The sequence below is a fragment of the Gopherus evgoodei genome, chromosome 4 (assembly GCF_007399415.2).
Source record: "Gopherus evgoodei ecotype Sinaloan lineage chromosome 4, rGopEvg1_v1.p, whole genome shotgun sequence".
Lineage (NCBI taxonomy): Eukaryota > Metazoa > Chordata > Testudines > Testudinidae > Gopherus > Gopherus evgoodei.
Genome location: NC_044325.1, coordinates 72,871,797 through 72,899,616, shown reverse-complemented (window position 1 = coordinate 72,899,616; position 27,820 = coordinate 72,871,797). Strand labels below are relative to the sequence as shown.

Here is a 27,820-nt window from a genome sequence, read left to right as displayed (position 1 = left end):
CCCTGGATAGTGCCTGCTCCGTAGAACCACGCTAGTCCCATTCGGGAATGGCGACTCAGACCCCTAATGCTGCTCTCGCAAGGCGGTGGGGAACGGCGCTGTGAACCTCGTGGCCAGAGGGGCGCCGAGTGATTTATCAGTAGGCGCTTTCTGGGCGCCCTCCTGGGTGGGCCGAGTGGCCGGAAGGAGGAAGCCCCGACTCGCGTCCCGGAAGTGTTTGTGAAGAGCCGGCGATGGGCTTGGGGTCCTAGTGGCAGACGAGAGGGCCGGGAGACGGCAGCTGCCGCTGCCGTCATGGCGGGTCGGGGCTCCGGCTCCTCCGAGCACTTCGAGCGGCTGCACGAGATCTTCCGGGGGCTGCAGGCGCAGCTGCGGGGCGTCCCGGAGAGACTGCGGCGGAGCGCGGCCGGTGAGGCAGGGCGGGCGCGGCCCGTGAGGTGCCGGGGGGAGGGGGCGAGCGCGGGGCCGTTATTACGTTGGAGGGAGCAGGAATTCGCCCCCCCCCCGTCTCTCTCCTGCCGGGTCAGTGTCTAGCGCGGAGCGCGTCTCCCCGCCGCGCGGTGCCGGGATCCCCCGGTGCTGGTGGGGGCGGGGAGTTGCTCTGCGCGGGACCCGGCGCCTTTAGGATTTGAGGCAGACTCGGAAACCTCCGACTCCTGGGGTGAAGAGTCGCTACAAGCGCTGCCGCAAGTGAGCGCGGGTAGCGCAGAGCGGGGCCAGGCCGGTGGGACTCGGCTCGTCCCCACGACCCGCTGCTCGGGGCAGCGATTTCCAAACTTCTGATGTCGCTATTGAGTGTCCCCGCAATGGCGGGGAGGGCTTGGGGGGAGTTGGACGCGTTCAGAAGCACAGGGCAGGCAGGTGCGCTTGGATTGTGCCTGACGCCTCCCCACCTCAGCTAGGACAGGCTGCCATCCCGCAGCGCCCAAAGCTTGATGTGTGTGTGAAGGCACGTCCCTTGGCTAGAGCCGCGTCCGACTCCCCTTTCCCCAAGTCCCTTCCTGCCAGTGTTCGGTCCTTCCCTAGCAAGCAGTGCAGCCTTACGGAGTCACGACACTTGCTCTTGCCAGTTTGTAGCTTGCAGAGGAACAGAGATGTTTTTGAGAATTTTGTATTTCTGGTTGATACAAATAACAAGTGTCAGATCAGCTCAAAAATCTTGTAGGTTCCAGGGACAGAGCTGTTCAACTTCCAGAACAGAAATCCTCTCACTTTGTGAAGCAGGTGGGATAATGCTGTGGGCTGCTTAGCTCAGGGAATTGATAATGGAATACAGAGCTTTCCAACTAGCCAGAGCTAATTGGCCCTCTTATTGGCATCCTTGGAAGAGGCCCAGAACTGAATTGGATGTATAAATAGAAGCTTGACCCTTAAGATGGTCTTGGCTAAATGCATGAGGCACTGATGGGACAGTGAGGGGAAGCTTGAACTGTCCTTGTAATACATATTCTATGGATAAATAAAGATCTTCAGTCTCTGAAATTGTCAGGCCAGAACCAGTCACTAGCACTAAATTCACAAGATTCTTTTAAAAAACTATGTAGAGAGGGAATGTGTCAATGTCTGCAGAGGTCTGATATACCACTTGCTGCCTTTTGAGCTAATTCTCCTGTTCTCTTTTCTGCAGCTGCTGGTGGCCTTGCAGTCTTGGAGGGCACAGTAGGTTTTCAGTAGTTCTGGCTTTGCTATATGTTACTGGTTAATTATTGCCAGGTTTAGTAGCTTCACCCTTGAGCATGCCTATTGTTGGGTTAACTAAGGTCCCAACCCTGTAAGCACTTATGCATGATTTTTGCTGTTGGGCAGTCCCACTGACATCACTGGAATTACTTAAATTTGTATAAGTATTTGTATGCTTTGGGCATTTGGCTTCAATCTCAGCACAAGCAGGAGAGGCAGTGTTGCTCTGTGGGGCTGTGGAGCTGCATTCTTGTGTGGAGAAAGCTTTCCCGGTATTCATTTAATGTTGTTTTAGGTCAGGAGTGGGCAAACTATGGCCCGGGGGATTGCCACCCCCGTGGCAGCATGGGGCCATGGCAGGCACGCAGCCTGCCTGAGCCCGGCTACGCACTGCTGCCACCCCAAAGCTGCTCCAGAGAGTGGTGCTGGGCTGGAGCCTGCACCCTCCAACCCCCTGCCCTGAGACCCCTGCCACACCTCTTCTGCACCCCAACACCTTGCCCTGAGCCCCCTCCTGCAATCTGCACCCCTCCTTGCACCCCTGTCCTGAGCCCCCTCCTGCCCCACAACCCCCTGCTGTGAGCCCCCTTGTCCGCCCCAACGCCTTGCCCTGAGCCCCTTCCTGGCCTCCCTTCTGCACCCCAGCCCTACATTCATGGCCCTGCATGCAATTTCCCCACCTGGATGTGACCCTCAAGCCAAAAAGTTTGCCTATCCCTGCTCTAGGTCTACTGGGTTAATTGCATTCCTTTCTGAAATATTGTTGGAATCTTGCTTAAGGATTGTTAGGTGGAAATCTAGTCAAATGAATTAATTATAAAAAGTTAAAGCAGTTTTCAGTAGTACAGCTGGCTGAGTCTTCCCATCAATTTTTGTAGTTTTGCTGCTGTTTCATATTTTTTAATGATTTTCTCTTCTCTGTTGCTGTGTGAGACCCACATAATCTAAAGAAGATTTCTAAAGCGAAACACTATGTGTAATGTTGTCCAAAGCAGAAAGTAATACTGGAAAATAGGTTTTCCTCAAATTGTTCAGTTATAGTAATGTTCAATGTAGCAGATACTGATAAGTAGATAAAACATTTATCTCTCTAAAAGTTGGTGGTGGCCCTTTAATTCATCTGTTGAATTCTGGTTATATTTGAAAAAAGGGAAGTGGCCTGACAAGAGGAATGTTAGCAATATAAGTGAATCTCTTCACAATCAGGAAGGTCCCTTACTTTGGAGAAGCTTGACACACAATTATCTCAAGTCTATTCAGCTGTCTTCTTTTCTCTGCCAGAAGAGTGAATAGGGCAAATAGTCCTTGTTTTATGGCATTTGTTAGTCATGTGACCATTGGGATTAATTATTGTAATTCTCTGTACCTAATATGTAACCACCAACCTTATAAAAAGCTACAGGTTGTTTATAATACTGTAGCCTGTATGCTCAGTCTCTCAGGCTGTTGAGAGCACAACACTCCAGTGGTCCACTGTCAAATGGCTCCCCACTGAATACCGAGTTGAATTCAAAGTCTGTCTTCTTCTCTTCAAAACTCTCCTTAAAATTGTCCCAAGAATTACCTCATCTGGGATGATGATGACCTTCCAAAATGGCTATGTTCTGCTGGAACCAGTGTATTATCCATATCAAGAATGAAATGTATGTGCAGAAGAACGGATTTTTTTTTTGGTGAATAGATGGCAAATCTGGATCTTGTTTGATACTGAAACTGACTTAAAAACTCAGTTCCTTGAGAGCAAAATAAATTACCTACTTTTTCAACGCAGCCTTCTCACTGTAACTCCACCAGACCTTCCTGCCACAAACCCTATAATCCATTCTTTGCTGGTTCACTGTATGAGGGAGTCAGAAATTACTCTTCACTTTGTAATTTTGGGAGTCATTCTGATCCATAGTGAGAGAAGCAAAGAAAGAACCTAGCTAGAAGACTACCCCACATTCAAAAGCCGAACAGAACAACAAGCAGGAAGCTGACTTAAATGTATGGCTCTATTATTCTTAAAAGGTCATTTTATGAACTGTGGTGGTGAAAGTTTTTCAGTAAAATAGAACATTAAAGTTTGATGGAGAACTGAGGGTCTTGAGAAATGAGTTGCTGATTATATGTTTAAGGATAACTTTCCGTTACAAAGACCTTTGTAAATGCTAAAAATCATTAATGCTTTTAGAAAGAATTCGCAAGAGGTTTTGGGGGAATTCAGGAATTTCCCCATCTGGTGTAAGTGTATTGCTTTACTAGATGATTCTTCTGCTTCTAGTTAATTAGGGGCACGTGCATCTTTGTCTTCTGAAAAGTCCCCCGAAACCTTCCTCAGAATCGGATAATATAAAACATGTTACTTTAAAGGGAATTTGGCTGCCTCTGAAACTCTTTGGAGGATAAAAATCTTAAATTCTTGGGCTCTTGTAGAGGGATGCAAATCTAGAGCACTGTTTCTCTTTATATAAATGTAAATTCCTTGATCAAGATGCAAAATTTTCTGTTCTATATCTATGTAAAATACTAGGGCAGTGTGGAATTTCTAAACAATATTGATCAGTTACCCTTTACTAAAAAGTAAAATGATTTTACCTATTTCCTATTTCTTCTTAAGAGGAATTGAATCACTTTTTTTAGCCCTATTAAGATCACATGGATAAACATCATCATAGGCTCTTCCAAAGCTTTGTTCCTTCTATTGCATTAGTACTTGGCTTGATATATTCTAGGAGCAGTTTAATCCTGAGTGTTCTGAATGAGACTCAGATCTATTCTGACTTTTCCGTAAGCTAGAACCGTTGTAATTTTTTTTACTAACACTTCCTACCCTTTATTACCATTTAGACAACTTTTCTTTCTCAAACTACAGTAGTAGTGATAGTCACTTGCAATTATTTGGCTGCTTACTTACAGTTGCAGTACACTATTACTTGGATGCATGAAAATAGGCAAAATGCAGCTTTATGAATATCAGCGTCAGCCTTAGGTTGATTTAGGGGTTAATGGTTTGGACACAAATTACTACACCCCTATCCCGATATAACACGACCTGATATAACGCGGTAAAGCAGTGCTCCGGGACGGGCTACACATTCCCGCAGATCAAAGCAAGTTTGATCTAACGTAGTTTCACCTCTAACGCAGTAAGATGTTTTTGGCTCCCGAGGACAGCGTTATATCGGGGTAGAGGTGTAATCAAATTCTGCAGAGCCAAAAGCCTGTTGGAGATGGCAGAGAGTAATAAAATGTTAACTACAAAGCTGTAGCTATATTTGGAAATAATGAGTAGTTGTGTACAAGAGTAACTTCTACTTTTATGAAGAGGAAGATTCTAATTTACACACTGCAAAAACACAGCAGTGTGAGATCTTGGCAGGTTTGGGATCTTGTCAGAGTTAGTAATCCTACACTATGGGATTATTCCGATTCTACAGAAACTGTTTTTTTAAAACAGATTGTATAAAGTCGAGTGCACGCACCACACTAAGCACATTAATTAAGCGGTGTGTGTCCATATACCGAGGCTAAGGTCGATTTCCAGAGCGTTGCACTGTGTGTAGTTATACTGTAGCTATCCCATAGTTCCTGTAGTCTCTCCCGCCCATTGGAATTCTGGGTTGAGATCCTAATGCATATTGGTACAAAAACAGTGTCGCGGGTGATTCTGGGTAAATGTCGTCACTCAATCCTTCCTCTGTGAAAGCAACAGCAGACAATCATTTCGCACCCTTTTCCCCCTGAATTGCCCTGGCAGATGCCATAGCATGGCAACCGTGGAGCCTGTTTTGCCTTTTGTCACTGTCACCGTATGTATACTGGATGCTGCTGACAGAGGCGATACTGCAGTGCTACACAGCAGCGTTCATTTGCCTTTGCAAGGTACCAGAGATGGTTACCATCCCTATTGCACCGTCTGCTGTTGTAAATTGGTGATGAGATGAAGGTTATTGGTCATTTTGCACCTTTTGCAATTGGAAATTGGCGATGGTTATCAATCCTTTTGTACCATCTGCTGCTGTCATGGGTGCTCCTGGCTGGCCTCGTTGAGGTTGGCCGGGGGCACATGGACAAAAATGGGAATGACTCCCTGGGTCATTCCCTTCTTTATGTTTTGTCTAAAAATAGAGTCAGTCCTGCCTAGAATATGGGGCAAGTGTACTAGAGAGTCAGAGAGCAAAGCTGCTCCGTGTCAGAGTCCCAGAGTTCCTGCAGAAATGATGAGTTGCATGCCATTCTAGGGGTTGCCCCTGCAACAACCTCACCTGTTGCTTCCCTCCTCCCCCAACCCTCCTGGGCTACCGTGGCAGTGTCCTCCCATTTGTGTGATGAAGTAATAAAGAATGCAGGAATAAGAAACACTGACTTTTTAGTGAGATAAAATGAGGGGGAGGCAGCCTCCAGCTGCTATGATAGTCCAGGCAGGACATTAATGGGTGGGGGAGAGAGGAGCACAGCCTCCCGCTGCTATGATAGTCCAGGGAGTACAGAATCTTTTCTTTAGACATGAAATGGGGGAGGGGGCGATGGAGCTCAGCCTCCAGCTGCTATGATGAGGACGGTTACCAAGCATTTTGTACCATCTGCCGGGAATGACCAGGAGTCATTCTCATTTTTATCGAGGTGCACCGGCCGACCTCACTGAGGCCAGCCAGGAGCACTCATGGGATGATGAGGATGGTTTTCCACCATTTTGCACCATCTGCCATCAGGAAAGGAAGGGGAGGGGATGCTGCTGTTGAGCACCGTGTCTACCAGCAGCATGCAGTAGACATATGGTGATATTGAAAAAAGGCGAGAAACAATTTTTTTCCCTTTTCTTTCACGGGGGAGAGGGGGGGTAAATTGAGACACTCTGAAACACCTGGGAAAATGTTTTTGACCCTTCAGGCATTGGGAGCTCAGCCAAGAATGCAAATGCTTTTCAGAGACTGCGGGGACTGTGGGATAGCTGGAGTCCTCAGTCCCCCCCCCCCCCCCATGAACATCCATTTGATTCTTTGGCTTTCTGTTACGCTTGTCACGCAGCACTGTGCTGAGTCCCTGCTGTGGCCTCTGTCTATCATAGCCTGGAGATTTTTTCAAATGCTTTGTCATTTCGTCTTCTGTACCGGAGGTCTGATAGAACAGTTTTGTCACCCCATACAGCGATCAGATCCAATATCTCCCGTACAGTCCATGCTGGAGCTCTTTTTGGATTTGGGACTGCATTGCCACCCGTGCTGATCAGAGCTGTACGCTGGGCAAACAGGAAATGAAATTCAAAAGTTCACAGGGCTTTTCCTGTCAACCTGGCCAGTGCATCTGAGTTCAGATTGCTTTTCGGAGCGGTCACAGTGGTGCACTGTGGGATACCGCCTGGAGGCCAATACCATCTAATTGCGGCCACACTAACCCTAATCCGACATGGCAATACCGATTTGAGTGCTACTCCCCTCGTCGGGGAGGAGTACAGAAACCAGTTTAAAGAGCCCTTTATATCGATAAAAGGCTTCATTGTGTGGACGGGTGCAGGGTTTATTCGGTTTAACGCTGCTAAATTCGGTTTAAATGCGTAGTGTAGACCAGGCCTGAGTCTCTTGGATATAAGCCCTGGTGCTTGGTAAATTGTATTGGTGGCTTAAGTGATGCTTTTCTTTTTGTTGGCATTAAAGTAATGCCCTAGTGTGATACCAGGAAGCACAGTGATGCTAAAGATACCTTCTATGAGGATTATGAAACCCAGATCCTGACTACTCATGGTCATAAATAAGTGTTGTTACATTGTTACAAGGATATAAATTTTAACCCCCAAAGTCCTATCTGTATTCAAATTGGCTAACTCTGCACTTTCAATTTGCCAAAGTATTCTCTGCATCTTATCTTATGCTGTTCTGTGGCATTACTTTGGAGTGTTAAACTGACCATCTTCCATTCGTGACATGACTGCATTTCAGTGTGTGTGTGTGTGTGTGCGCGCGCGCGCGCGCAGTGATTCTCAAAGCTTTGTAAAGGGTTTGGGAATGAGTATAATGAGGGGTATTAATATTCAAGCCCTGATAAAATGCATCAGCCAAAAAGTGGAAATCTGGTTATTTAAGTGGGTGGGAATTTTCTCAAGTACTTTGGACAGTTTCTTGCATCACTTTGGAGGAACAGCAGTGCCATGGAAAATTCCATAGTTATATTTTTCTGAGCTGTTCTGTTCCAGAAATACTCAGGTGGCTGAATGAGGGTTCAGGGCCACAAGGGGACAAGAAAGGGGGCAACAAGAGGAAAGGGAGGGGGTGGCTGAGTGGGGCTGTAGAGCCACATGGGATGGCAGAGATGGTGGTGCAGGAATACATGGGGACGGGACAGATGTGCCGGAATGAGAGAGGCTAAGGTCAGCAAGGGTCTGCATGGGGGATGCTCCCTACCAATCCCCCTCCCAAAAAAAAAAAAAAAAAAATTCCCATTCCATACTTCTTACTCTCACCCAACAATCCTCCACATTCACTCCCAGGTTTCTTGCCAGCAATTACTTCCCTCACCTTCAGCTCCTCCATTACCTCTGGCTCCCCCAAGCCTTTTCACTGCTTCTGAGGGGTGTGGAAAATATGTTTCTGTATTGTAGTTTAAATGAATTGTTACTCAGAGTTCTGTGTTAATATGCCTAGTAAGGAATCTGTTAACATTTCCTGAACCTTTTTTTGTTGTCTGTATTGTTAGATATACTTGCTGACAGAAATTTTGAAATAAATTACCAAAATAATTGAAACTGGTTTGATTATATTATGGTGTTTTGACAAAATATTCAGAATTTTGCAGATTTTTTAATCTTTTGATGTGGAATTTTTAATTTTTGGTGCAGAATTCCCTCATGGATAAAATATATATTTTCTATTCAACTTCTTATTCCCTTATCACTGCAGTGAGGAGTCTATTATAGCACCACAAGGTAAGGACCATCATGTGAGCACTGACAGCTAGTGTCATGGTGTCATAGCATTCTTTCTCAGATCTGAACCTTAGAGTTCAGAAAATGAGATACTAGCATGAATTTCCCTAAGCTTAATTACCAGCTTAGATCTGATAGGCTGCCACCACCCAAAAATATAGTGTTTTGGGGCACTCTGACCTCCCCAACCTTCCCTGGGGACCCCAAGAACCCAGACCCCTTGGGTCCTTAAAACAAGGAGAAATAAACCATTCCCCCACCTTCCCCCTCTCAGAACTTCCCTCCCGGGGCTATCCTGAGATATTGATCTAACCTCTTAAATCACCATACAGAGAAGCATCTCCCTTCCCTTCCACAAAGAGGCAAACAGATTCAAGGAAAACAGAGAGAGATTTTATCTCTCCCCCTCCTGTCTCCCCACCCGTCCTGGTGTGTTATCCCAATCCCCTGGGATAAAACAAGGGAAACAGAGAAAAACAATCAGTCGGGTTCTCTAAAAAGAAATCTTTTAATAAAATAAAGGAAAAAGTAAAGAATTATCTCTGTAACTTCAAGATGTCAATATACAGGGTCCTATAGCTTACAGATACCAGAAGGAGACTTTCCCCCCAGTACCAATACAAATCAAAATATTCCCAGCAACTACACATATAAAAGTTAAGCAGCCAGATCCACAATTGCAAATATAGTAAACAATTAAAAAAATCCCTAAACCGCCTGTTTTTTACTCACTACTTGAAAAGAGACTTAGAGAGCCTGTAGTAATGTCTGGTCTCTCTCAGACCCTCCGAGAGAAGAACAAAGAACTCACGCCCAAACTTCCCTCCACCCGAATTTAAAAGTATCTTGTCTTATGATTGGTCTTCTGGTCAGGTGTCCAGTTTCCTGCTTGTAACCCTTTACAGGTATAAGAGACATTAACCCTTAACACTCTGTTTATGACACATGGTCCATACTGTTATTAGAGTAACTGCCTTTTTGTATCATTTGAGAACATAATTTATCCTTGTTAGCTGACAACTTGAGCCAGTGTCAAAAGCTACTTACAATTAAAATATTATGGTGTAATTTCCGTTTGGGCTGAAAGGGGAAACAGAAGTCAGACAAGCAACAAAAATAAAAGGAGCTATTTTAAAGACTTCAATATTTTCTCAAACTTCTACCCACTGAAAGTTCTTTAGGGAACCAGAGTTGTGGGACTTCATAACAGAAAATTGACCTGGTAATAGAGCTCTTGTTGCTATTGGAACTATGGGGAGACTGTAGTCTCTTCATAATACTGCAGTTGGAGTAGATGAGTTATGTCAATATTAACTTGTGTTTTTTTTTCTTTATCGTAGGTTGATTTTGTTTGAAGAAAGGACAGACTTGCACTGGCTTCTAGGAGAGATGAACAATAGTTTTTGTCAGAATTCTTGTAAACATGACTGCCCTTTCCCTTTGCCGTGCTCTAAACCAATTCTGTGGCCTTCTCAAGTTCTTTCTGCAAGCTTATAAAAAAACATACACTATTGCTTTCTGGTAGCATCAAGGGAGTATGCTTACACAATACCATTCCCAGTGATCTTTGCAGTATGAGGGTGCGATGAGCTCTGTGGGTAAAAGCAACTAGCAAATGCTATGTGTATCTCTTCAGGCTCATTTTAAAACAAAACACAACACATTGCCTTCAAAAGCCCAGGGACTCAGTAGCAAGTGGGCAATCTACATTAAATCTTAAACATACATAGCTCATTGGGGTGACATGGATTATCAGCTTAGCTGAGGGAGATGTGCATTCAGGCGTTATTTCAGTGTTATTGTCTGAGTTCTTGACAGCAGCTCTTACTGGAAGGATTCTAGATCACCTATAGACACATGAATTTCTTCACCTACTGCTGAAGTCAGTAGCTGCCCAACAAAGCAAGAGAAGAGAAAGATGCTGTATCCAGTTGAAACTGCAGGGAAAACGTAGGAAGGTAGAATGAAATTACATAAATGGAATTTTACTCTGAGAGCATTCTGCACCAAAAAATTAAATTCTGCACACAATACTTAATTTGTCAATAAATAAATGCAAAGATTTCAACATGGCAGTGGGGGAGCACGGGCCACTGGCTGCATGAAGGTGGAAGATCACCCTGCAGCTCCCCCACCCCCTGGACATGGAATCAGTGGTGGGGCTGCACCTGACCCTGATACAGCATAAGGTCTGGGCCTGCCCCAAAAACACGCTGGGGCCATGCACCTGTGCGCCAGGTGTGGGGGTGGTAGGTGTAACCAGGCAGGATCCAAGTGTGGGGAGAGCCAGGTGTGGAGTGAGGGGATTCTTTGTGGGACAGTCTGGGTGCAGGCAGCTCAGTGAGGAGTCTAGATGTGGGGAGATCTGGGTGCACAGAGGCTCGTGGGGGTGGGGTTCCAGGTGTAGGGGCAATGGGACTCTGCAGGGGCTTCCAGGTAAAGGTTGTTGGGGCTTGATGGGGTGGGGTCTGGGTGCAGCTAGTTGGCATTCAGTGGTGTGGTGGTCTGGATGTGGGGGCTCAGGGTGGTGCAGAGGGTGGGGGTTTGGAAGTAGGGGGGTCTGGATGCAGGCAGGGGCTCCAGATGCAGGGGTTGAGGTTCAGTGCGGTGGGGTTCGGGTATGGAAGACTAAGTGGGTTCTAGATGTACCGGTTGAGGCTTGGCAGGGGTGTCTAGGTATGGAAAGTCTGGATGTACAGGAGTTGGGTGGATGGGAGAGCGGGTCCCTGTACAGCGACCCCTCCCCCCACAGCTGAGGAGTGATGGGGGCAGGAAGCAGGGGAGGATGCTGAGTTTCCTGCAGCTGGGGGAGATTTCTGGGTCTGATACCAACTCCTCCTTGCAGAGGAAAAGGAAGTCCCATCCTCTCCTGCCTCCAGCCCAGCTGGGACTAGCAGCTTATCCCGGCTCAAGGTAGGAGGCCACTGTCTGTAGTGTCTTCAGCCCCACAGTGATTTACCTGGCCACCAGCTGCTTTGGGTACCTGAAACATCATACCTGCACTGCTAGGGAGTGGTGCGTGTCTGGTCTTGCAGCTTCCCTGTCAAAGTCATATTTATGTGAGGAAGCAAAGAAATCTGTGAGGGACTTGAATTCTATGCACATGTAGTGGTGCCAAATTCCCCCAGGAGTAGAATTTGGCCAGGACATTGGGGTTAACATCTACTCAACTTACAGAACTTTAAATATCAAGATAAGCAATTGTTTGAGACATACCAACATAGATCTTTATCACCTTCCTGAGTTAAGCACCTTTTTAGTTCTGGGAATGGAGTTTTGTGCATCTCAGAAATCAGCAATATTTTGGTCTTCCAAAACTAGCAGCCAGTGTTGCTTTGTGTGTTCATTTCTTGATCACAATATGGTGGGTTTCAAGTTCTCTGGCCCTTTATAAGAATTTTCTGGTGGTTCCCATGTTAGGCTGAACTTTGGCCTGGGGTACTGTTAGTCAGCCTCTTCCTGTTAACTCAGTCTTCTGTATGATGTCCCCAACCTATGCTGGCTTGAGAGCTGTTTTAATTTCCTTGTTGCATATTTGATGTGGTTCCATTTCTTTTCCAGAAGAGAAGAAGAAACTAATACGAGAATTTGATGAGAAACAACGGGAGGCAAATGAAACGGTAAGGATGTGGCTGGAATTGTGACATTGGGGAGAAGCCCAAATGCAATGTCAGCCGTATACTTTTATTTCCCTTTCTCCTTAGAAATGGTTTATTCAGGTCCTTGTGCTTCAGTCATGATGGGGTTAGTGCAGAAGGCACATCCTTTACCTGTTTAGATAAATATGGTTCCATTCTCCAAGACTGTCAAGTCTGCAGTTTTCACTAGCATTAAACTCAAATGCCACCTCACAATTACCAAGCAAAGCAGAATGCTGCAGGTGCAATCAGAATTCTTAGGGTTCTTGGTCTTGCAGGGGGACTCCCAAGAGATAAGTAGTGAATTCCTGCTTTACGTTCTCTTCTATTGCAGTTCTGCATCCTAGAATCATTTGAACATGGCAGTCTAATGCCCTCTTCTTCCTGGGTTTGTGTGACTGTCAACATGTTATGGATCCTGAGCATTCTAATCCTGTTCTGCCAGAAACCTATAATGGGCAGAGCAGTAAAAATCAAGCTGACTCTATATATTCACACTTATGGGTTTTGTGCTGGCTCATGGCACCCAACGGTAGAACCCTCTCTAAGTAGTGCTTGTTAAAATGTGTGTACACCTGTTTCTGCGCCTGCCCTGAGCGTTTCTGAAGGCTAGACGAGGCATTCTCACGATTGATTTCTTGATTGATTTTTTTTTTTTTTTTTTGGGTGGCCTCAGAGTGCAGTGAGGTGGCATGGTCTACCTCTGACTTGAGTGAGGGACCACTATCCTCCCCCTGGGGGGTTGAGTCAAATGTGCCTCACCCACTTCACTGGAAGTAACGGGACACGGCAGGAAGTATAAAGGGAGGGCCCTGCTCAGTTTGGGCTGCACCAGGGAAGGAAGTATACATCTCTCCTAGGGAGAAGAGCCTTCTGCAGGACTGTGGACCAGCAGCTGAGCATATCAGCGCCCTACTGCCTGAAGAGACAGAGGACCCTGAGGAGCGGCTGAAATCAGAAAGTGTCAGGCACAACTGCCTGATTTGCAGGCGGATGTGGTGGAATCAGATCCAAGGATTGTCCGGATATCAAATTTTTCATCAGACGAGACATTGTCTTTCCATTCATAAGAAGGATGATTGAAGTATTTCTGTGGTGGAACCCAATAAGGCCAGGGAATCCAGGACTGCCAGTCCCCTCCAGTAGCTGGGATCTGGAAACATACCCATAAGAGAAGCAAATGAGTGAGGGAGCCCAGGCTGAGAAGGCATGAACAAATCAAGTCTCTTAATTCTTCTCTCCCTAAATGAGGATCACACCTAGAATCTGCTATGGACCTTATAGGAGACAACAATGGACCTAGAGGATAGTGAGGAATAAAAGATCTGTGTGGTGACCTTGTAGAAGTCTTGAAAGGAGGTATGGATTGATTTGAAGAGATGCTAATCTCTGTTCTTTTCTTTAACTGAGAAGAGGAATCTAACTGTAGAGCTTGTAAAGCCTATTTGCCAGTTATCCATAACTCGGATTCATGGAATGCTCAGAATGGGGAAGGTGCACATCAGCCACCACAGAAAAAATTGTCTTTGGATCGCAGTCCCGGAACAGGAGCAGAGGAAGGAGCCAGTCCCACCAACATGGAGAGTACCTGATCCAGAGAAATTCTCAGATCCATGCCTCTGATATTCAGTCAGAACTACAGCTGACTTAGGTTTAAGGGTCGGAACCACGGAAGCCAATGTCAGACTTGGACTGCTCCAATAGGTGTGATGCATGGGATCTGGCACTGCTAAGAATGGCTGTCTTCTCCCTTGCCTTCCTTTTTGGAACTAATATAGCTGTAGCTGATGATGTGGCTCTAGGTTCCTTGGAAGGCAGTTGACCTTTTTCCACCAAGAGTGCCTTCAAAGTTTTGATGGCTTTAACAGATAAATCCAGAGCTGATCCCAAAATCCTGGAAGCTGTACACAGTTTGGGTTGCTGGAGGAGCTGAACCGGTGTGTTAGATTTCTGATCTGCTACCAGAAGGTTTACCAGCAAGAGCTTCTTTAAGCAGAAGCAGCTGTAGTCTGTTCTGCCTCACTTTATGCATTCTGGGTGTGAAAGCCTGGCAAACAGAATATCCAGAAGGAGCTCAGCCTTCCCCCCAGACCCTTCAGATACCTAACGTGGTCGTCCACCTGTGACCCAAGAACATCTTAGTGTCAGTTGAGAGAGAGAGAGAGAGGGGTTACAGGTATGTAGATTCTAGTTCACCAAAGAATCTTGTGTGAGGTCTCAAATGAAAGCCAGTGTCACTGGTTATCAATATCACTGTGAAATTACTGTGCAAGGAGTTATGTATCTGTTCCAGAAAATTATGTCTTAAGCATTTAAGGTAAAAGCAGATCACCAAAAGGTGACGTGTCTTAGGCCACGTCCAGACTAGGTATTAAAATCGATTTTAGATACGCAACTTCAGCTATGGGAATAACGTAGCTGAAGTCGAATTTCTAAAATCGAGGTACTCACCTGTCTGGACGGCACGGCATCGATGTCCGCGGCTCTCCGTGTCGATTCCGGAACTCCGTTCGGGTTGATGGAGTTCCGGAATCGATGTAAGCGCGCTCGGGGATCGATACATCGCGTCCAGATTAGACGCGATATATCGATCCCCGAGCAATCGATTTTAACCCGCCGATGCCGCGGGTTAGTCTGGACGTGCGCTTAGACTGGTTTCTCCAGACAGGAGGCAAGACACATTTATCTCTTTCAGGATGTAAATTAAGCACTGTGAGCTAACACAATGGATGCCCATTTACATCTGAAGTCAAATCTTAACAAAAGAGATGTGAAGTAAACAGGAAAGAACCACACAGACATGAACAAGCCACAAGGAATCCTATCTGGGGAAAGATGACAAACTTTGGATGTAGTTCTAGAAAGCAAAGAAAACGCTCAGGTATCCTGCACCCAGGAATAAGTAAATGGATGGCTTGTCTGCATTCATGAAAGTGGGGTCTCAGCCAGCCGTGGCTGAAAACACTGGGGAAGATCTTGGGTGAAATAAACTTCTTTGTACAGGAGGTTAACCTGTTAAGTTTAGTCTTCAGAAAGCATGTTATGATTTTGTCTTGCATGTAATCATTTGTCTCCAATATTCTTTCTTACTGTCACTTATTCTTGTTTTCATTAAATATATCTAAGCCCACGTCCAGACTAACCCGCGTTAAAATCGATTGCTCGGGGATCGATATATCGCGTCTAGTCTGGACGCGGTGTATCGATCCCCGAGCGCGCTTACATCGATTCCGGAGCTCCATCAACCCGAACGGAGTTCTGGAATCGACACGGAGAGCCGCGGACATCGATGCCGCGCCGTCCAGACTGGTGAGTACCTCGATTTTAGAAATTCGACTTCAGCTACGTTATTCCCATAGCTGAAGTTGCGTATCTAAAATCGATTTTAATACCTAGTCTGGACGTGGCCTAAGTGCTGTGATATTAAGTGAGGTGCTTGTCCTGAGTTGAAACTTACAAGCTGATGTGTACTGCTGTTTGGTAACAGAACCTGGTAACTCTGAGTATGCAGTGGGTATGGGGCAGGGAGTGCTCTAAGAACTCGTGGGAGTTGGGATGGGTTGGTATATACCTATCACTACCTACACAGAGAGAGCAAAGACTGTGGAGGCCTGGAAGGTAGTGCTTGTGCTCCAGAGCTCTTGATGTCTGTGCTCGCTGTGGATCAGCTCCCAGAAAAGACTCCTTCGCTCTAAAGCAACGTTTCTCAAATGTGGTCCCCTGCGTCCCCAGAGGTTTTTCCTGCAGTCAGGACAGTCTCCTGGGCAGAGATGAGGGAGGGGACAAAGCAGTGGGGCTAAGGGGTTGTGCTTAACTCTCCTTCAGCTGTGGTGCTCTATCAACAGGCTTGGTGCTTCAGCTGTGAGGCTCCAGGCTCTTGGCTTCAGCCCCCTGGGGTGGTGGGGCTCCATTTTCAGCCCCTCCAGCCATAGGACTCCAGCTCTGGGCTTCAGCTGGACTGGCGTTACTGGACACCATGGTGGTCAAGAGGCAAGGAGCAGGGTGAGTCTGGGGTGCAACACTGCAGAAGGGAGCTCTGGCAATGTGGGGGAAAAGAGGGGGTGATGGGAAGCCCGGGGAGTAGGTGGGGGCTGGGGAAGGCAACAGGAGCCAGGCGCATCAAAATACTGCTATACATTTTTGAGTCTGCAAAAAACAACAAATATATTTCCAAATCATTGTAATTTATGTGTTTTCATATTTATTTATTTTTCCTAAAGTTAATTAAGTATTTTAGGAAAATTTGTCAGACTGGCCACAAGCGACAGTTGGTGACCACACTCTGAGGCCACCAAAATTTTTGTTGTGAAAACCCTAGCTCTAAGGGGAGGTAGTGGTGAGGTGCCTTACAAGCCTGGGTACTCCAGGGTGCATCACACTGTCTCTAGGAAGCACATCTCTTAAATCTTGTCTTTTTCTTTGGTTCAGCTATTACAGGGAACTGAATCTCACCAACTATATAAACTATCTAAATTTATTTCTATACTAAAAATTACACTTAATTCTTTATGTAGTTATCTGGCACGACAGTGGAGAAAACCCTGGATCCAAAGATGGATTGGAGTGGTTCACTTCTGTCTGGCACAGTAGCTGGAAGGAACTGAAGTGGTAGAGGGTGCTGTACCCCTTATAGCCTCGCCCTCAGAATGTTTGGAAATGCTGAGGAGCGGGTAGAAGAGGGTGCATGTGCACTCTAATGGGCACTGCTTGGAGAAGATTCTACCATTAGGTAGCACCAGGTGGCACAATACTCATAAGTGTGAATATGCAGAGCCATTCAAAAAAGAACATTGTGATACAGGATTACTGGGGCAACAGAAGAGGTAAAGCAATGCAAAAATGTCTTTACAGCTTAAAAAACCCCAAACAAATAACATTATAGGCTTAAAATTTCTTCTGCTCCATAATTATGTAATGGTTACCTTTTTAAAATTTGATTTCTTTGAGTATACATGTATGTCCCAGTACTCTTCCCTGGTTCTTCCCATGGGAACACATACATGTTTTAAATTTCACTTAATGCACCATATAGCTTTGCAGACGTGGTCAGTTACACTGGTGCAATAGCTTGCTGTACCAGATATATGGATTGCATATTTCATTGACATTAGCCTCGATGTGCATTGTCCATCACAGGACAATCCAGAAGTTTCTTTTTGACCCCATATATTTTGAGATAATATATCATTTGGGTTTTTGTAGTTTAAGAATCATGTTTGTTTGAATCTCTGAAATATGACACAGTAGATTTGAAAATCAAACTACTAGAAAAAGTGATGGATTTGTCATCTGTTGATATCTTCAAATCAAGACTGGAGGATTTTCTGGATGATATGCTTTAGCCAGACACAAGTTATTGGGCTCAATGTGGGGTAACGGTGAAATGGCATGTGATATACAAGAAGTCAGACAAGATGATCTAATGGTCCTTTCTGGCCTTAAACTATGAATCTCTAGTATTGCCTTTCTTTCCTGATCCGTCAAAGGATTATTGGTGTAGAGATCCATAAATCTATATGCTCCCACTCAGGGCTCAAAATAGGACTGGACACTTTTTTTTAATGAAGCATTTTGTTTGACCAGAAATGAAATTTTTGTTGACTTTTTTTTGATTTGCCCAACATTCCAGAAAATTTCTGGTTGAAGGCCTCCCTCCCCCTCTTTAAAAAAACAAAAAAAACAAAAAAACCCACAACCTTTTGGGAACTGCCAGCAAACTGAAAAATCAGTTATTCACCCAACTTTAGTTTCACATCCTATTTAGAGATGGTACTGAACCCATCAGAGTTTAGATCAGGAAGTTTGGTTGATGGCCTGTCCGCTTGTGTAGATGTGATTGGAAACCTAACCTAAACCTAATTGGAAACCTGAACCGGACACCAACGTCCAACCATTTAAAGAATGTGAAAAAGGACAAAATACAACTATCAAAATGTTATATAGAAAATCAACCTTATAATTTTGGCTTTAATCTCTTTCATTGAATCATTCCTCAATCCATGTCGTGTACCAGAGTACACGTGTATACCAATGTCTTAGTATTCTCTTGTTCTTATTGGGATGGTGAGTAACAATACAAATCAAATTATGGAAGGTACTGATGACATGGTACTGACAAATATGACTTTTTCAAAATATTTTCACCTCAGAAATGAAATTGTAAACTTGATCTTAATTGAGAGAATATCTGTGATACTGTTGGGACTTACCTTAACTTTTGGACTCTTGAGGGAAGACTGTTTAACACAGTACGAACCCTGTGATGTGGGTTGGACAAAATGAGGCCTGTGGAATCATGTAATCTGGTTGTCCCATATGTTTATGTGAAGGTGTAACTTGTGGAGACTCCTGGCCTGCTATGCAGCACTCCATCTTGAGCTGAGCAGCTGCTGGGACGTGTAGATTTGTGTGCTGCTACACCTCTGTAATAGATGAGGGCAACTACAATGTTCTCCCTCACAAAATAGGTTCATCCCTTGGACTCCTGTCAAGTTGCAAGTACAGCATGGGTTGGACATAGTTGGAATACCCCTCTATATTAGTAGAATGAATGTGGTACTTTTATAACTACTTTTTCTCTTTATAGCTGCGGGAGATGGAGGAAGAACTGAAATATGCCCCAGTGTCCTTCCGGAACCAAATGATGAACAGAATCCGGACCTACAAGAAAGACCTTGCCATGTTCCAGAGAGAGATTAAAAGCACAGATTTAGGGGTGGGCCCTGGAAGTCGAGGGGACACTAAATATGGAATCTATTCCATGGAGAATGAGCAGAGTGTGAGTGTCAAATAGATATTAACTATATTGTAAAACTCTAGATTGTAATACAGAGTGACTTCAGCTGTAGCTAGCTGTGATAGCTAGTTTTTCTACCTTACCCTCCTTAGTTTCTTAGCTCAGATAACCTGGTTATAAACCTACTCTGCATAAGCTGCATAATAGGGAGTATTTTGCATGAGAGGAAAATTGTACCTGGAACTTTAAAAAAAAAAAAAAAAAAAAAAAGCATGTCAACTTGGTAAGAATGAACTCAAAATAGCAAACTTGCTTAAGAGAGGCTCAAATAGCATTTGGCTCAATATTTTTTTAAAAAGTTAAAAATAGATTTTAATTAAACATACTAAACTTTCTTTAAACATTCCTTTCAGCACAGAAATCACAACTGTAGTAGTACAGGAAAAAAATTAAATGACCAATTTCATTTCACTGTCAAAGGTGAGTGAGATGTATATATTTAAATGCACCATGTAGGATCAATGGTAAAGCTAGCTTTAAAATAATTCTGTTAAATAATCCAGGTACATGTAAGGAGCCATCTATTTAAGTAGCAGATTGATCAGGCTTCTCAAAACTTTTAAGTAACAGATTTGTTAGTTTCGTTTTATTGTACTGTAGACAGTTAAAGGCAAAGTATGACTGAACTATAGAGACTGAAATCACCTCCAGTCTTAAAGCTCTGAGGCACACTGATCTGTGCGGGAAGTTTGTGGTGCTGTCCATCATGCACCTGTCCTGTGATTGGATTATTTTGGGATACCTTTCACCAGATCTAAAACTACAGAAGCCAGGAAACTTTGAAGACTGAGGTGCTATCCTTGATTTGTCTGGATATTTCCGCATGATGCATGTGTTGCCTCCCTTATAATACCTTAGTACAGGATGGTAGATTAAAGCCTTTTTCAAAGTTTAGGAAAATATTCTATTCTGAGGGCCAGTTCTGATCCAAGGTCAGTGAGCCTCTCATTCTGACACTTGGGTTATTTATTTGCATAAAAAGAGGATTTTAGTAGCTCAGGTATTCCATCTGCTGCTGCTTGTTCCCATGTAATCCTCTGATTGTGTGATCTCATAAAAATCTCCACAGCAACCAATTGTGAATGCTTCAGATGAAGGAATGACTTAAGGTAGAGATAAAAGGAGCAAATAAAAACAAAAATCCTATTTTTAAGTAAGTATCCCTTAGTGGCAGAGGGAAGTGAGATTAAAGGAAGGAAAACGTGACAGATTTATTTCTGATCAGAATGTTTGTTTTAAAACCATTCACATGTCACATCTTTAGCTCTAAGATTAACCTTTCAGTTGACTCCTTTTTCATGTCCTTGCTAGGTTTAAGATGATCCTTTTAACCTTATTTTGAATGTACTTTCATTGTGTGTGAACTACCCCAGGCCTCTTTCTATTTAACTACAGCTTATTTTTTCTTGGCTTCCTAGAGTACATATTTATTTGTCCCTAAAATCATGCAAGTGATAGGGCACAAGAAATCTTGTTTCCAAAAGAGGTTTTCTAAAGAGAATATATTTGCTACCCTTGAGTCGCACTGCTGGATTATCTTTAGTCCAGTGGTTCCCAAACTTTTCAGCATCATGTCCCCTTTTTAATTTTTGAGAAACTCTCATGCCCCGTACCTCTCCTTTTACCATTATCCAACCCTCCCCCAATCCTTGTCCCCTGACTGACCCCTATCCACACCCTGACAGACCCCTGGGACTCCCACACCTGTCCAACCCCCTCCATCCCCCCACTCCCTGTCTCCTGACCGTCCCTCCCCCCCAAATCTCTGCCTCATCCAACTGCTCCCTGTCCCCTGACTGCCCCCTGGGACCTCCTGCCCCTTATCGAACCCTCACTTCCCACCCGCTTACGAGGCCACTCAGAGCAGGAGGACTGGCTTAATGGAAAGCCTGGGAGATGGGTGGGTGCAAGCTGTGCTGCCTGTGCACTGGTGTAACTACAGGGGAGGGGGAACAGGAGGGGAGGGGCCAGGGGCTAGCCTCCCTGGCCAGGAGCTCAAAGGCCAGGCCGCCTCACGCCCTCCTTGGAATTTCTTCACGCTCCTGGTTTGGGAACCCATGCTTTAGTCGTAGTTTTTGCATTTATTGGAGATAGATAGATTTCTTTGTAATGTTCTAGTTTGTGGTAATATGCAGCAAGCCTATATTACAACAGATACAGATGGTAGCGAAGAAGAGTCCTGAATTCTCTGCTCCAGTTCCAGTCTGATTTTGAGTGAGTGGGGCACAACTGAGTTTAAGATGGGAAAATCAAATGAACCTAAATTATAGAATAGCATCTCTTGCTCTGTATTTTAGCCTCTAGCAGTGACTTACTTGCGTTTTGTGGTTGTGGTTATTAAGAATGTAAAGGAAACCTCTTTAAATCTGTTTTTTGGCTCTTCTAACTTTGTAGTGAGAGAGTTTGTTCTTTCCTCCTCCTTTTACTGTAGTTTGTTATATTTAACTCTAGCTTCCTCCCTAGTCTGTAGAAATGTTGCAGGTAAATAATCTGTAGTAAGGGCTAATATTACGTAATACAGAGTTGACATACTATATATTTTCAAACATTGATTTGTCTGCTTCTATTAACATAAAAGGACCTTGTCACTGTTATAGGCACATGGTCTATAAAGCAATGCGTCTCAATTCTAGAATCCATCAGAAGCCAGTATGTTTCTGCTCCCCTGTTTAATAACTAAACAGTAACACATTTTTTTAGACTCGTTTGCAGTCGCAGAGGGGGTTGCTTCTCCAGGGGACAGAGAGCCTGAACCGAGCCACTCAGAGCATTGACCGTTCACACCGGATCGCTGCAGAGACGGATCAGATAGGTACAGAGATAATCGAGGAACTTGGGGACCAGCGAGAGCAATTGGAACGCACCAAAAGCAGAGTGAGTGTAAAAGCTGTTGGCACTGTAACATAACAGCCTGGCATTAATCTACTGGGAATGGTAGCATCTATGGAGATCTGGGTGCTTTACTTACTGGGTATGAAAGCTGTGATATGGACATCTGGAAAGAAGGAGCAGTTATTAGGGTGGAGGACTATAGACTGACAAAAAATTGCCCCCATTTGTTCAGCCTAGCAGTCCATAAATTTCCATCATAGAGAGCACTTTGTTACCAGGAATAAACTGTGAAGTGGAATTTGAGTTCATTTCAGTTTGGCTTTGAGTCCTGTGCTAGTGACTGCATCCTGTTTAAACATGAGTCATTTTGTCACCCTGTGTGATGCAAATGGAAGAGGCTAAATCTGTTAGGTTTTTTTTTTTGTCAGCCTGACTTCATATGTGGATGAAATGGGCTAGATTATCCAACAGGTCTCTTCCAGCTCCCTGGGGCTAAGGCAGGAACTAGCCTAACAAGTAGTAATGTAAACTATTAATAGTGGTTTTAAACTATGTAAACTTGATCTAAAAGTTAGACTCTATAAACACTGAAGCCTTTCTTTTTTGAGTGAACCATTGTCAAAGTGCAGTTCTACTCTGATCCAGTCATTGTGTCTAGGATCTCTGTACCAAATTTGCTCACTTAACAAGCGAAGATGTGTTCTTACCTCTAGTTCTGCAAACCAAGCCTGTGCACAGTTGAGCTTTGGTTATTTCCAAGTAGTATCACTAGTAATGAAGATTCATTAGATCTTTGGCTGCATTTCTGTTGCCTTCAGTAGATTTGCACAAAAGTAATGGAAACTTGGTAAACCAATATATTGATGCACAAGAACAAACAGAATCCATCATTGCAGCACCTACATTTCTATTTTTAGCATGATGGCTTAGTCATAGGTCTTCAAGCTGGGAATCACACCTCTAGCTCAAAGTGTACATTTACCTGTCCTCCCAGTGTCATATCAGAACTTGGATTTAATGTGAGTGACTCCCTCTCCCAGAGTAGGGCTGTCTGTATAGCTCTGTCAGCAGGCCTCTTGAATCAGGTCAAACCAGCATAGGCTATTTCTTGGGAGGCGAAACTTCAAAAGTCTTGTTACCTGAATTGCTTCAGCATTGGGAATTTACAGTCATCGCTACCTTCTAACTATAGTTCCGACAGGAACTATCCATTCATCCAGGAATACAATCAATAGCCAGCCTATAAAGATGTACAACATTTATAAAGTTGATCCAATAACCTGAATATTCTGTTTTCGAAACATTGCATCTGTCATAACTACTTTCTTCTGAAGCTAAGAGTTAATATAGTCCTTTGGATATACCATCCTATTAAACTTGTTCAAGGAGTTATGCATTTCTAGTGTGCTGTTCCCGCTACTGAAATAGTAATAAATACAAGCTCAATTTCTTTTTGCATATGTGCCCTTAACAAAGAGCTGAAGTCTAGAACTGTTTTTAAATGGACTTGTGGACTCTCCCGGAACTGTGAGCAGGGGATATTTGCAACCATGTAAAAGGTACCAAAAATGGGGACTCTTGGCAGGCAGAATGGTACAGATCCGCCATCACAAATCCCTTTTTACATAGGATCTAATAGGAGTCATATTGTTGTTTTGTGTGAAATGACTGAATTCCACTCATGGAAACATAACAGGTGCTCGTGTTGGCATCAACAGGCTGGAACCATATCTTGTTTGCTTTATCATCTGTACACCCTGATTTCTTTGAAAGCACTAGGTGCAAGGAGTGTGGTTTTGAAAGCCTGGGCATAAATAGATCCATTTACCAAGAGTGCTTGTGAATGTAAATGGAGGGCACGTGGCATGCACTTCTAAAGTGGCTCTGAAGCTATGTCTACATTACAGACCTTATAGCAGCTGCACCAGTGTAAGGTTCCTGTGTAGCTGCTCTATGCTGATGGGAGAGAGCTTGCCTACTGGCATAATTAAACCACCTCCAATGAGCAGCAGGAGATGCTCTCCTGCCACCATAGTGCTGTGCATACTGGCACTTTTGTCTGTGAAACTTACGTCAGCCAGGGGTGTGGTTTTTTCACATCTGACTGACAAAAGTTCTAGTGTAGACAAACCCTAGTTTGACTCAAAGACAACTGGTCTGATTTCCCTCACAACCCATCTTCACCCACACACCTTGAACTTCTGGAACAGGACTGACCAAATTTTATACTGAAAGTTAATGACCACAGGTTGAGTCTCAGGCACAATCCTGAGTTGTTTATAATATGACAGCTTTTAAAATATAACCCTAATTTGTTTTGCTTGTTTCTTACTAGGTGATTTAGAAACTGCTTGTTGATTGAATAGTGTAAAGACTGTCCTAGCTGTGTAATTTTCAACTAATAGATTAACTCATCTCCTTTTCTGCCCATGTATTAAATCTTTCTCTTAACCTTTTATTTGTCTCCTCACTGCCATTCCCAAAATTGTAGCCTCCCCGTATTTCACTAATGCTCTGTTTATCTTTAAAATATGGAAGAGGGAGTAAGCTCCCCACATGACCCTGTTAGGTAGCATCTGACAACATGATACATTGCTGATCATCACTAGATGGCCCCCCTGTATAAAAGTCCTTCAGCAGTTTTCAATGGTGGTAGTCTGTTCCAATTGTATGTTATCAGAAAACTTACCAAACTGAGTATTTTAGACAAATCATACAATTGCTTTTCTCTGGTCTTGGAGAGGGCATTGACCACACTTGAGACATCCCTGGCTTGAGAAATCACAAATGAACATTGACAGGCAACCTCTTGTATTATGCAGCTGTTCCTCACCTGAGACCTATCTTCTAGGTGATGCTTAGAACAACAATGCTGTCTGAGCATTAAGATTACAGGAAGGTCCTTCTTGAACCTAGATCTTTTGTTTGCTTAATTCATTGTGCACTCAACCAACTGCTGGCAAACTGTGTGTCAGAGTACAAGGTTTGACTCTGTGCCTCATATTTTCCTTTAGAATAAGTGGAAACTAACATGTTTTTCTTTGTAGTTAGTGAACACAAGCGAAAACTTAAGCAAAACCCGTAAGATCCTGCGTTCCATGTCGAAAAGGTGAGTAGTGTGATGAATTTACTTATTTTTTAAAACTTTAAAGCAATGCTTGCCTCCAGTAATAACCAATCCCAGACAGTTGTTATGCCTTTCTTCTAAATCTCAAAGTAGGATGCAACCAGAAAACTAATTACTGGACAGGAATTGCATCACCCAGTACCTCTGATAGAATGGTGCAGGAAATTTAAAATACTGTAACGCTAGAACTGCTGAGGGATTTTAAATAGACAAGAGACTGCAGCCCATTTGTTTGGGCAAATTTCAGTTACATTCTGTTTAAGTGTTGTGGAATCTTTCGGTACCTACTCCCTGAGGAATATTAGAGAGACAAGGCTGGGGAAGGTAATATCTTTCATTAGATCAACTTCTGTTGGCAAGAGACAAGCTTTGGAGCTACAAAGAGCTCCTTGAGGTCTGGGAAAGGTCCTCAGTGTCACAGCTAAAAGCAAAGTGGAAATTAAGGTGTCTCTTTCACTGCCTATTTTTTTTTTCCCCTTGGAATAGTTAAACTTGAGTTCTTGAGTGGCACTCCATTGTTTGTTTAATAGGCTTAAAACCTTTTCCCACATAGTCTTCCCTACCCTATTCCATTAATCTATCTCAAAAAGGTGTTGAGATCCAGAACAAGCTGACAACTGTATTCATGGGCAGTATGCACCATACATTTATAGAATGCTCCTTATTTTATCCCCTACTAACACATTGTTTGCTTTTGACTGCTTCTGTATAGGGAACAGCCTTTTTAAGCTATCACCACTGGATGCATAGTTCTTGTGTCAATTCATAGTGTTACCTTGCACTTACATGGTGCCTGACTACTTAAGTTTGTTGGTTCCTCTCTTCTTGAATCGATGTGCTTATTAAAAATGTCTCTCATCAACCTTCTATTCTAGAGCAGAACACCAGTGCTAACTGGGGGCCTTAGCACATGCCATTAACTTTCTTTTATTGAAATTGATCAGTTTTCTTAAACTAACTTTTACCCAAGCTTGTGGTGGTCCAAATAGCCTACTGATTTGGTTTTTAGGCTGGAGGGTTTTTTGGGGGTGCTGAAGTTGTCTCATGGACCTAGGGGAAAGTGTCAACTTTTTAACCTGCTACTGAATTACAGCTTGCCACTAGTACTGCATCAGAGGGTAGCCATATTGTACCCTTTAGAAGAATTGAGTTCTTGATTATCTGCTTTCATCATCTCTGTAAATTGTACTTGGCATGAACTTTAGTGACCATAATAACAAATAGTTTGGGGAAAGAATTAGTAGAAGTGTATGCTAGGGAACTTTATGGCCTTGTTATACAAGTCAGATTAGCTTATCAAATGCTCCCTGCTAGCCTTGGACTCCATAGATATTGCAAGACTGCCAAAATGGTCTTTGACTGAAGATATTAGAGGATACTTTTGTAAAATGGGTTGCTATTCAGAAGCCAATACATTAAGTAGTGGCTTATGCTGTTTCAAATAAATGCACAATGTCTTGGCATTAAGTCCTACTTGGGGATCTCTACTCCCCAGAAATAACTGACCCAACAGACTTACTTAATGAGTGAACATGAGAGAGTCCTGTCCCTCTTACAGTGAGAAATATTCACTAGCTGGCATGGATGGAGAGGGGGTAAAAAGAATGCTGCACCACTGCAAGTAGTGAAATGGAGAATGTAAACAGAAGGCCCAGGGAACTGTTGGAAAGCTGTGTTCAGTAGAGGAAGCTCTGCTTAGTCCCTACTTTTGAGAACTATGTGGATAATTCTTCACAACAGAAGTACTCTAAGCTTAATGACAAGTAATAAAGGCTAAATCAACTTTTGGTAACTTATATTTCTGCATTAGTAGGATCTAAGCTGGAGTAGTTGCATAAAGAATGTTATCAAATCAGACTGGGGCATATGCAGTAGGATAGTCCTACAGTTGCTCATGATCCTAAACTCCCTTTTCTTTTTCTAGAGTTATGACTAACAAGTTGCTGCTGTCTGTCATCATCATCCTGGAACTAGCCATCCTAGGAGGTGTGGTCTACTACAAATTCTTCCGCTGAGCTTGCACAGCCCAGATGAGTGTTCCCCTTTGTAGCTCAAGGATTATGCATTGGCATAGCTCCAGAAGAAGTGGATGAGATGTCTATTCCAGTTGAAAGTCCTCTGGTTGAGCTGTCAGGTACTGACAGCATTTTCAACTGAATTACTGTACTGACTCTAGAAAGACATGGTGGTTAAAGAAAATACAAAGACTAAAACTGAAGTAATGGTAATAGCCTAACAAGTATTTTATTACTTGTCTAAATTTATACTTCTAATTGACTAAATGAATAAAACTTATACATCATACACTAATTGGTCAAATGAAGAAAACTAGTCTCTTAAAAAAAACACTAAGTGTTTGACAGCCATTAATCTAGTCACTCAAGTGCCTCAGGAGAGCCCTGGAATGCCCAATGTGAAGTGTCTTCCACCATCTGGGGGTGCTAAATCCTCACTTGCTCCTCACTGTCTGATTCATCTGGTGAATTAGGTGTTGGGAGTTCATCAAAAACAGTATGTGCTCCTTCTCTTGTGTGCCCAAAGCACGTTGCTAGCACATCCACTGCAAGACTGGCTGTAGCATTCACTTCCTCCTGTGAGGCACCAAGCAATGGGTTTACTTCAACCAGGTCCACAGCGGAAAGCAATCCTGAGGGGAAAAAAAAGTAACAACCCATCAAATAGCAGGAACAGTAGTCCAACAAGATACACACCCAGAACCAGGGCAGCTTGAATTCTACTAGTCACCAAGTAGCTCAAGGCTCATATCCCCACCCATGCACTTTAACACACCCTGGGAAAAGGTAAGTCCATCCTCAAGTGCTAGAATTCCAAACCACAGTGCTGTC

At 43.8% G+C, this 27,820-nt stretch overlaps 2 protein-coding genes across 9 annotated transcripts in view; one reads left to right on the top strand and one right to left on the bottom strand.

Annotated features, from left to right (window-relative positions):
• The first annotated feature begins 203 nt into the window (after positions 1-203).
• Positions 204-27,400, top strand: VTI1B (vesicle transport through interaction with t-SNAREs 1B). Of its 5 annotated transcripts, XM_030559769.1 has the most exons (8): positions 327-409; positions 1,628-1,659; positions 12,143-12,201; positions 16,065-16,221; positions 18,806-18,997; positions 21,716-21,889; positions 24,895-24,956; positions 26,899-27,400. In XM_030559769.1, exons 3-8 carry the CDS (start codon positions 12,173-12,175, stop codon positions 26,987-26,989), a joined length of 705 nt encoding a protein of 234 aa, XP_030415629.1. In that variant the 5' UTR covers positions 327-409; positions 1,628-1,659; positions 12,143-12,172; the 3' UTR covers positions 26,990-27,400. The 5 variants fall into 5 exon arrangements, with proteins under 5 accessions (XP_030415632.1, XP_030415629.1, XP_030415633.1 ...); XM_030559773.1 differs by lacking the exon at positions 16,065-16,221 and having other exon boundaries at positions 337-409; positions 26,899-27,393; XM_030559770.1 differs by lacking the exon at positions 1,628-1,659 and having other exon boundaries at positions 393-409.
• The window catches only part of ARG2 (arginase 2), a 43,015-nt gene continuing 42,397 nt past the window's right edge, over positions 27,203-27,820 (bottom strand). For all 4 annotated transcript variants that reach the window (XM_030559764.1, XM_030559763.1, XM_030559762.1 and 1 more), the window contains one exon: positions 27,203-27,621. In XM_030559764.1, the coding sequence (XP_030415624.1) occupies positions 27,416-27,621 (206 nt within the window). In that variant the 3' untranslated portion in view covers positions 27,203-27,415. The remainder of the gene's footprint in view (positions 27,622-27,820) is intronic.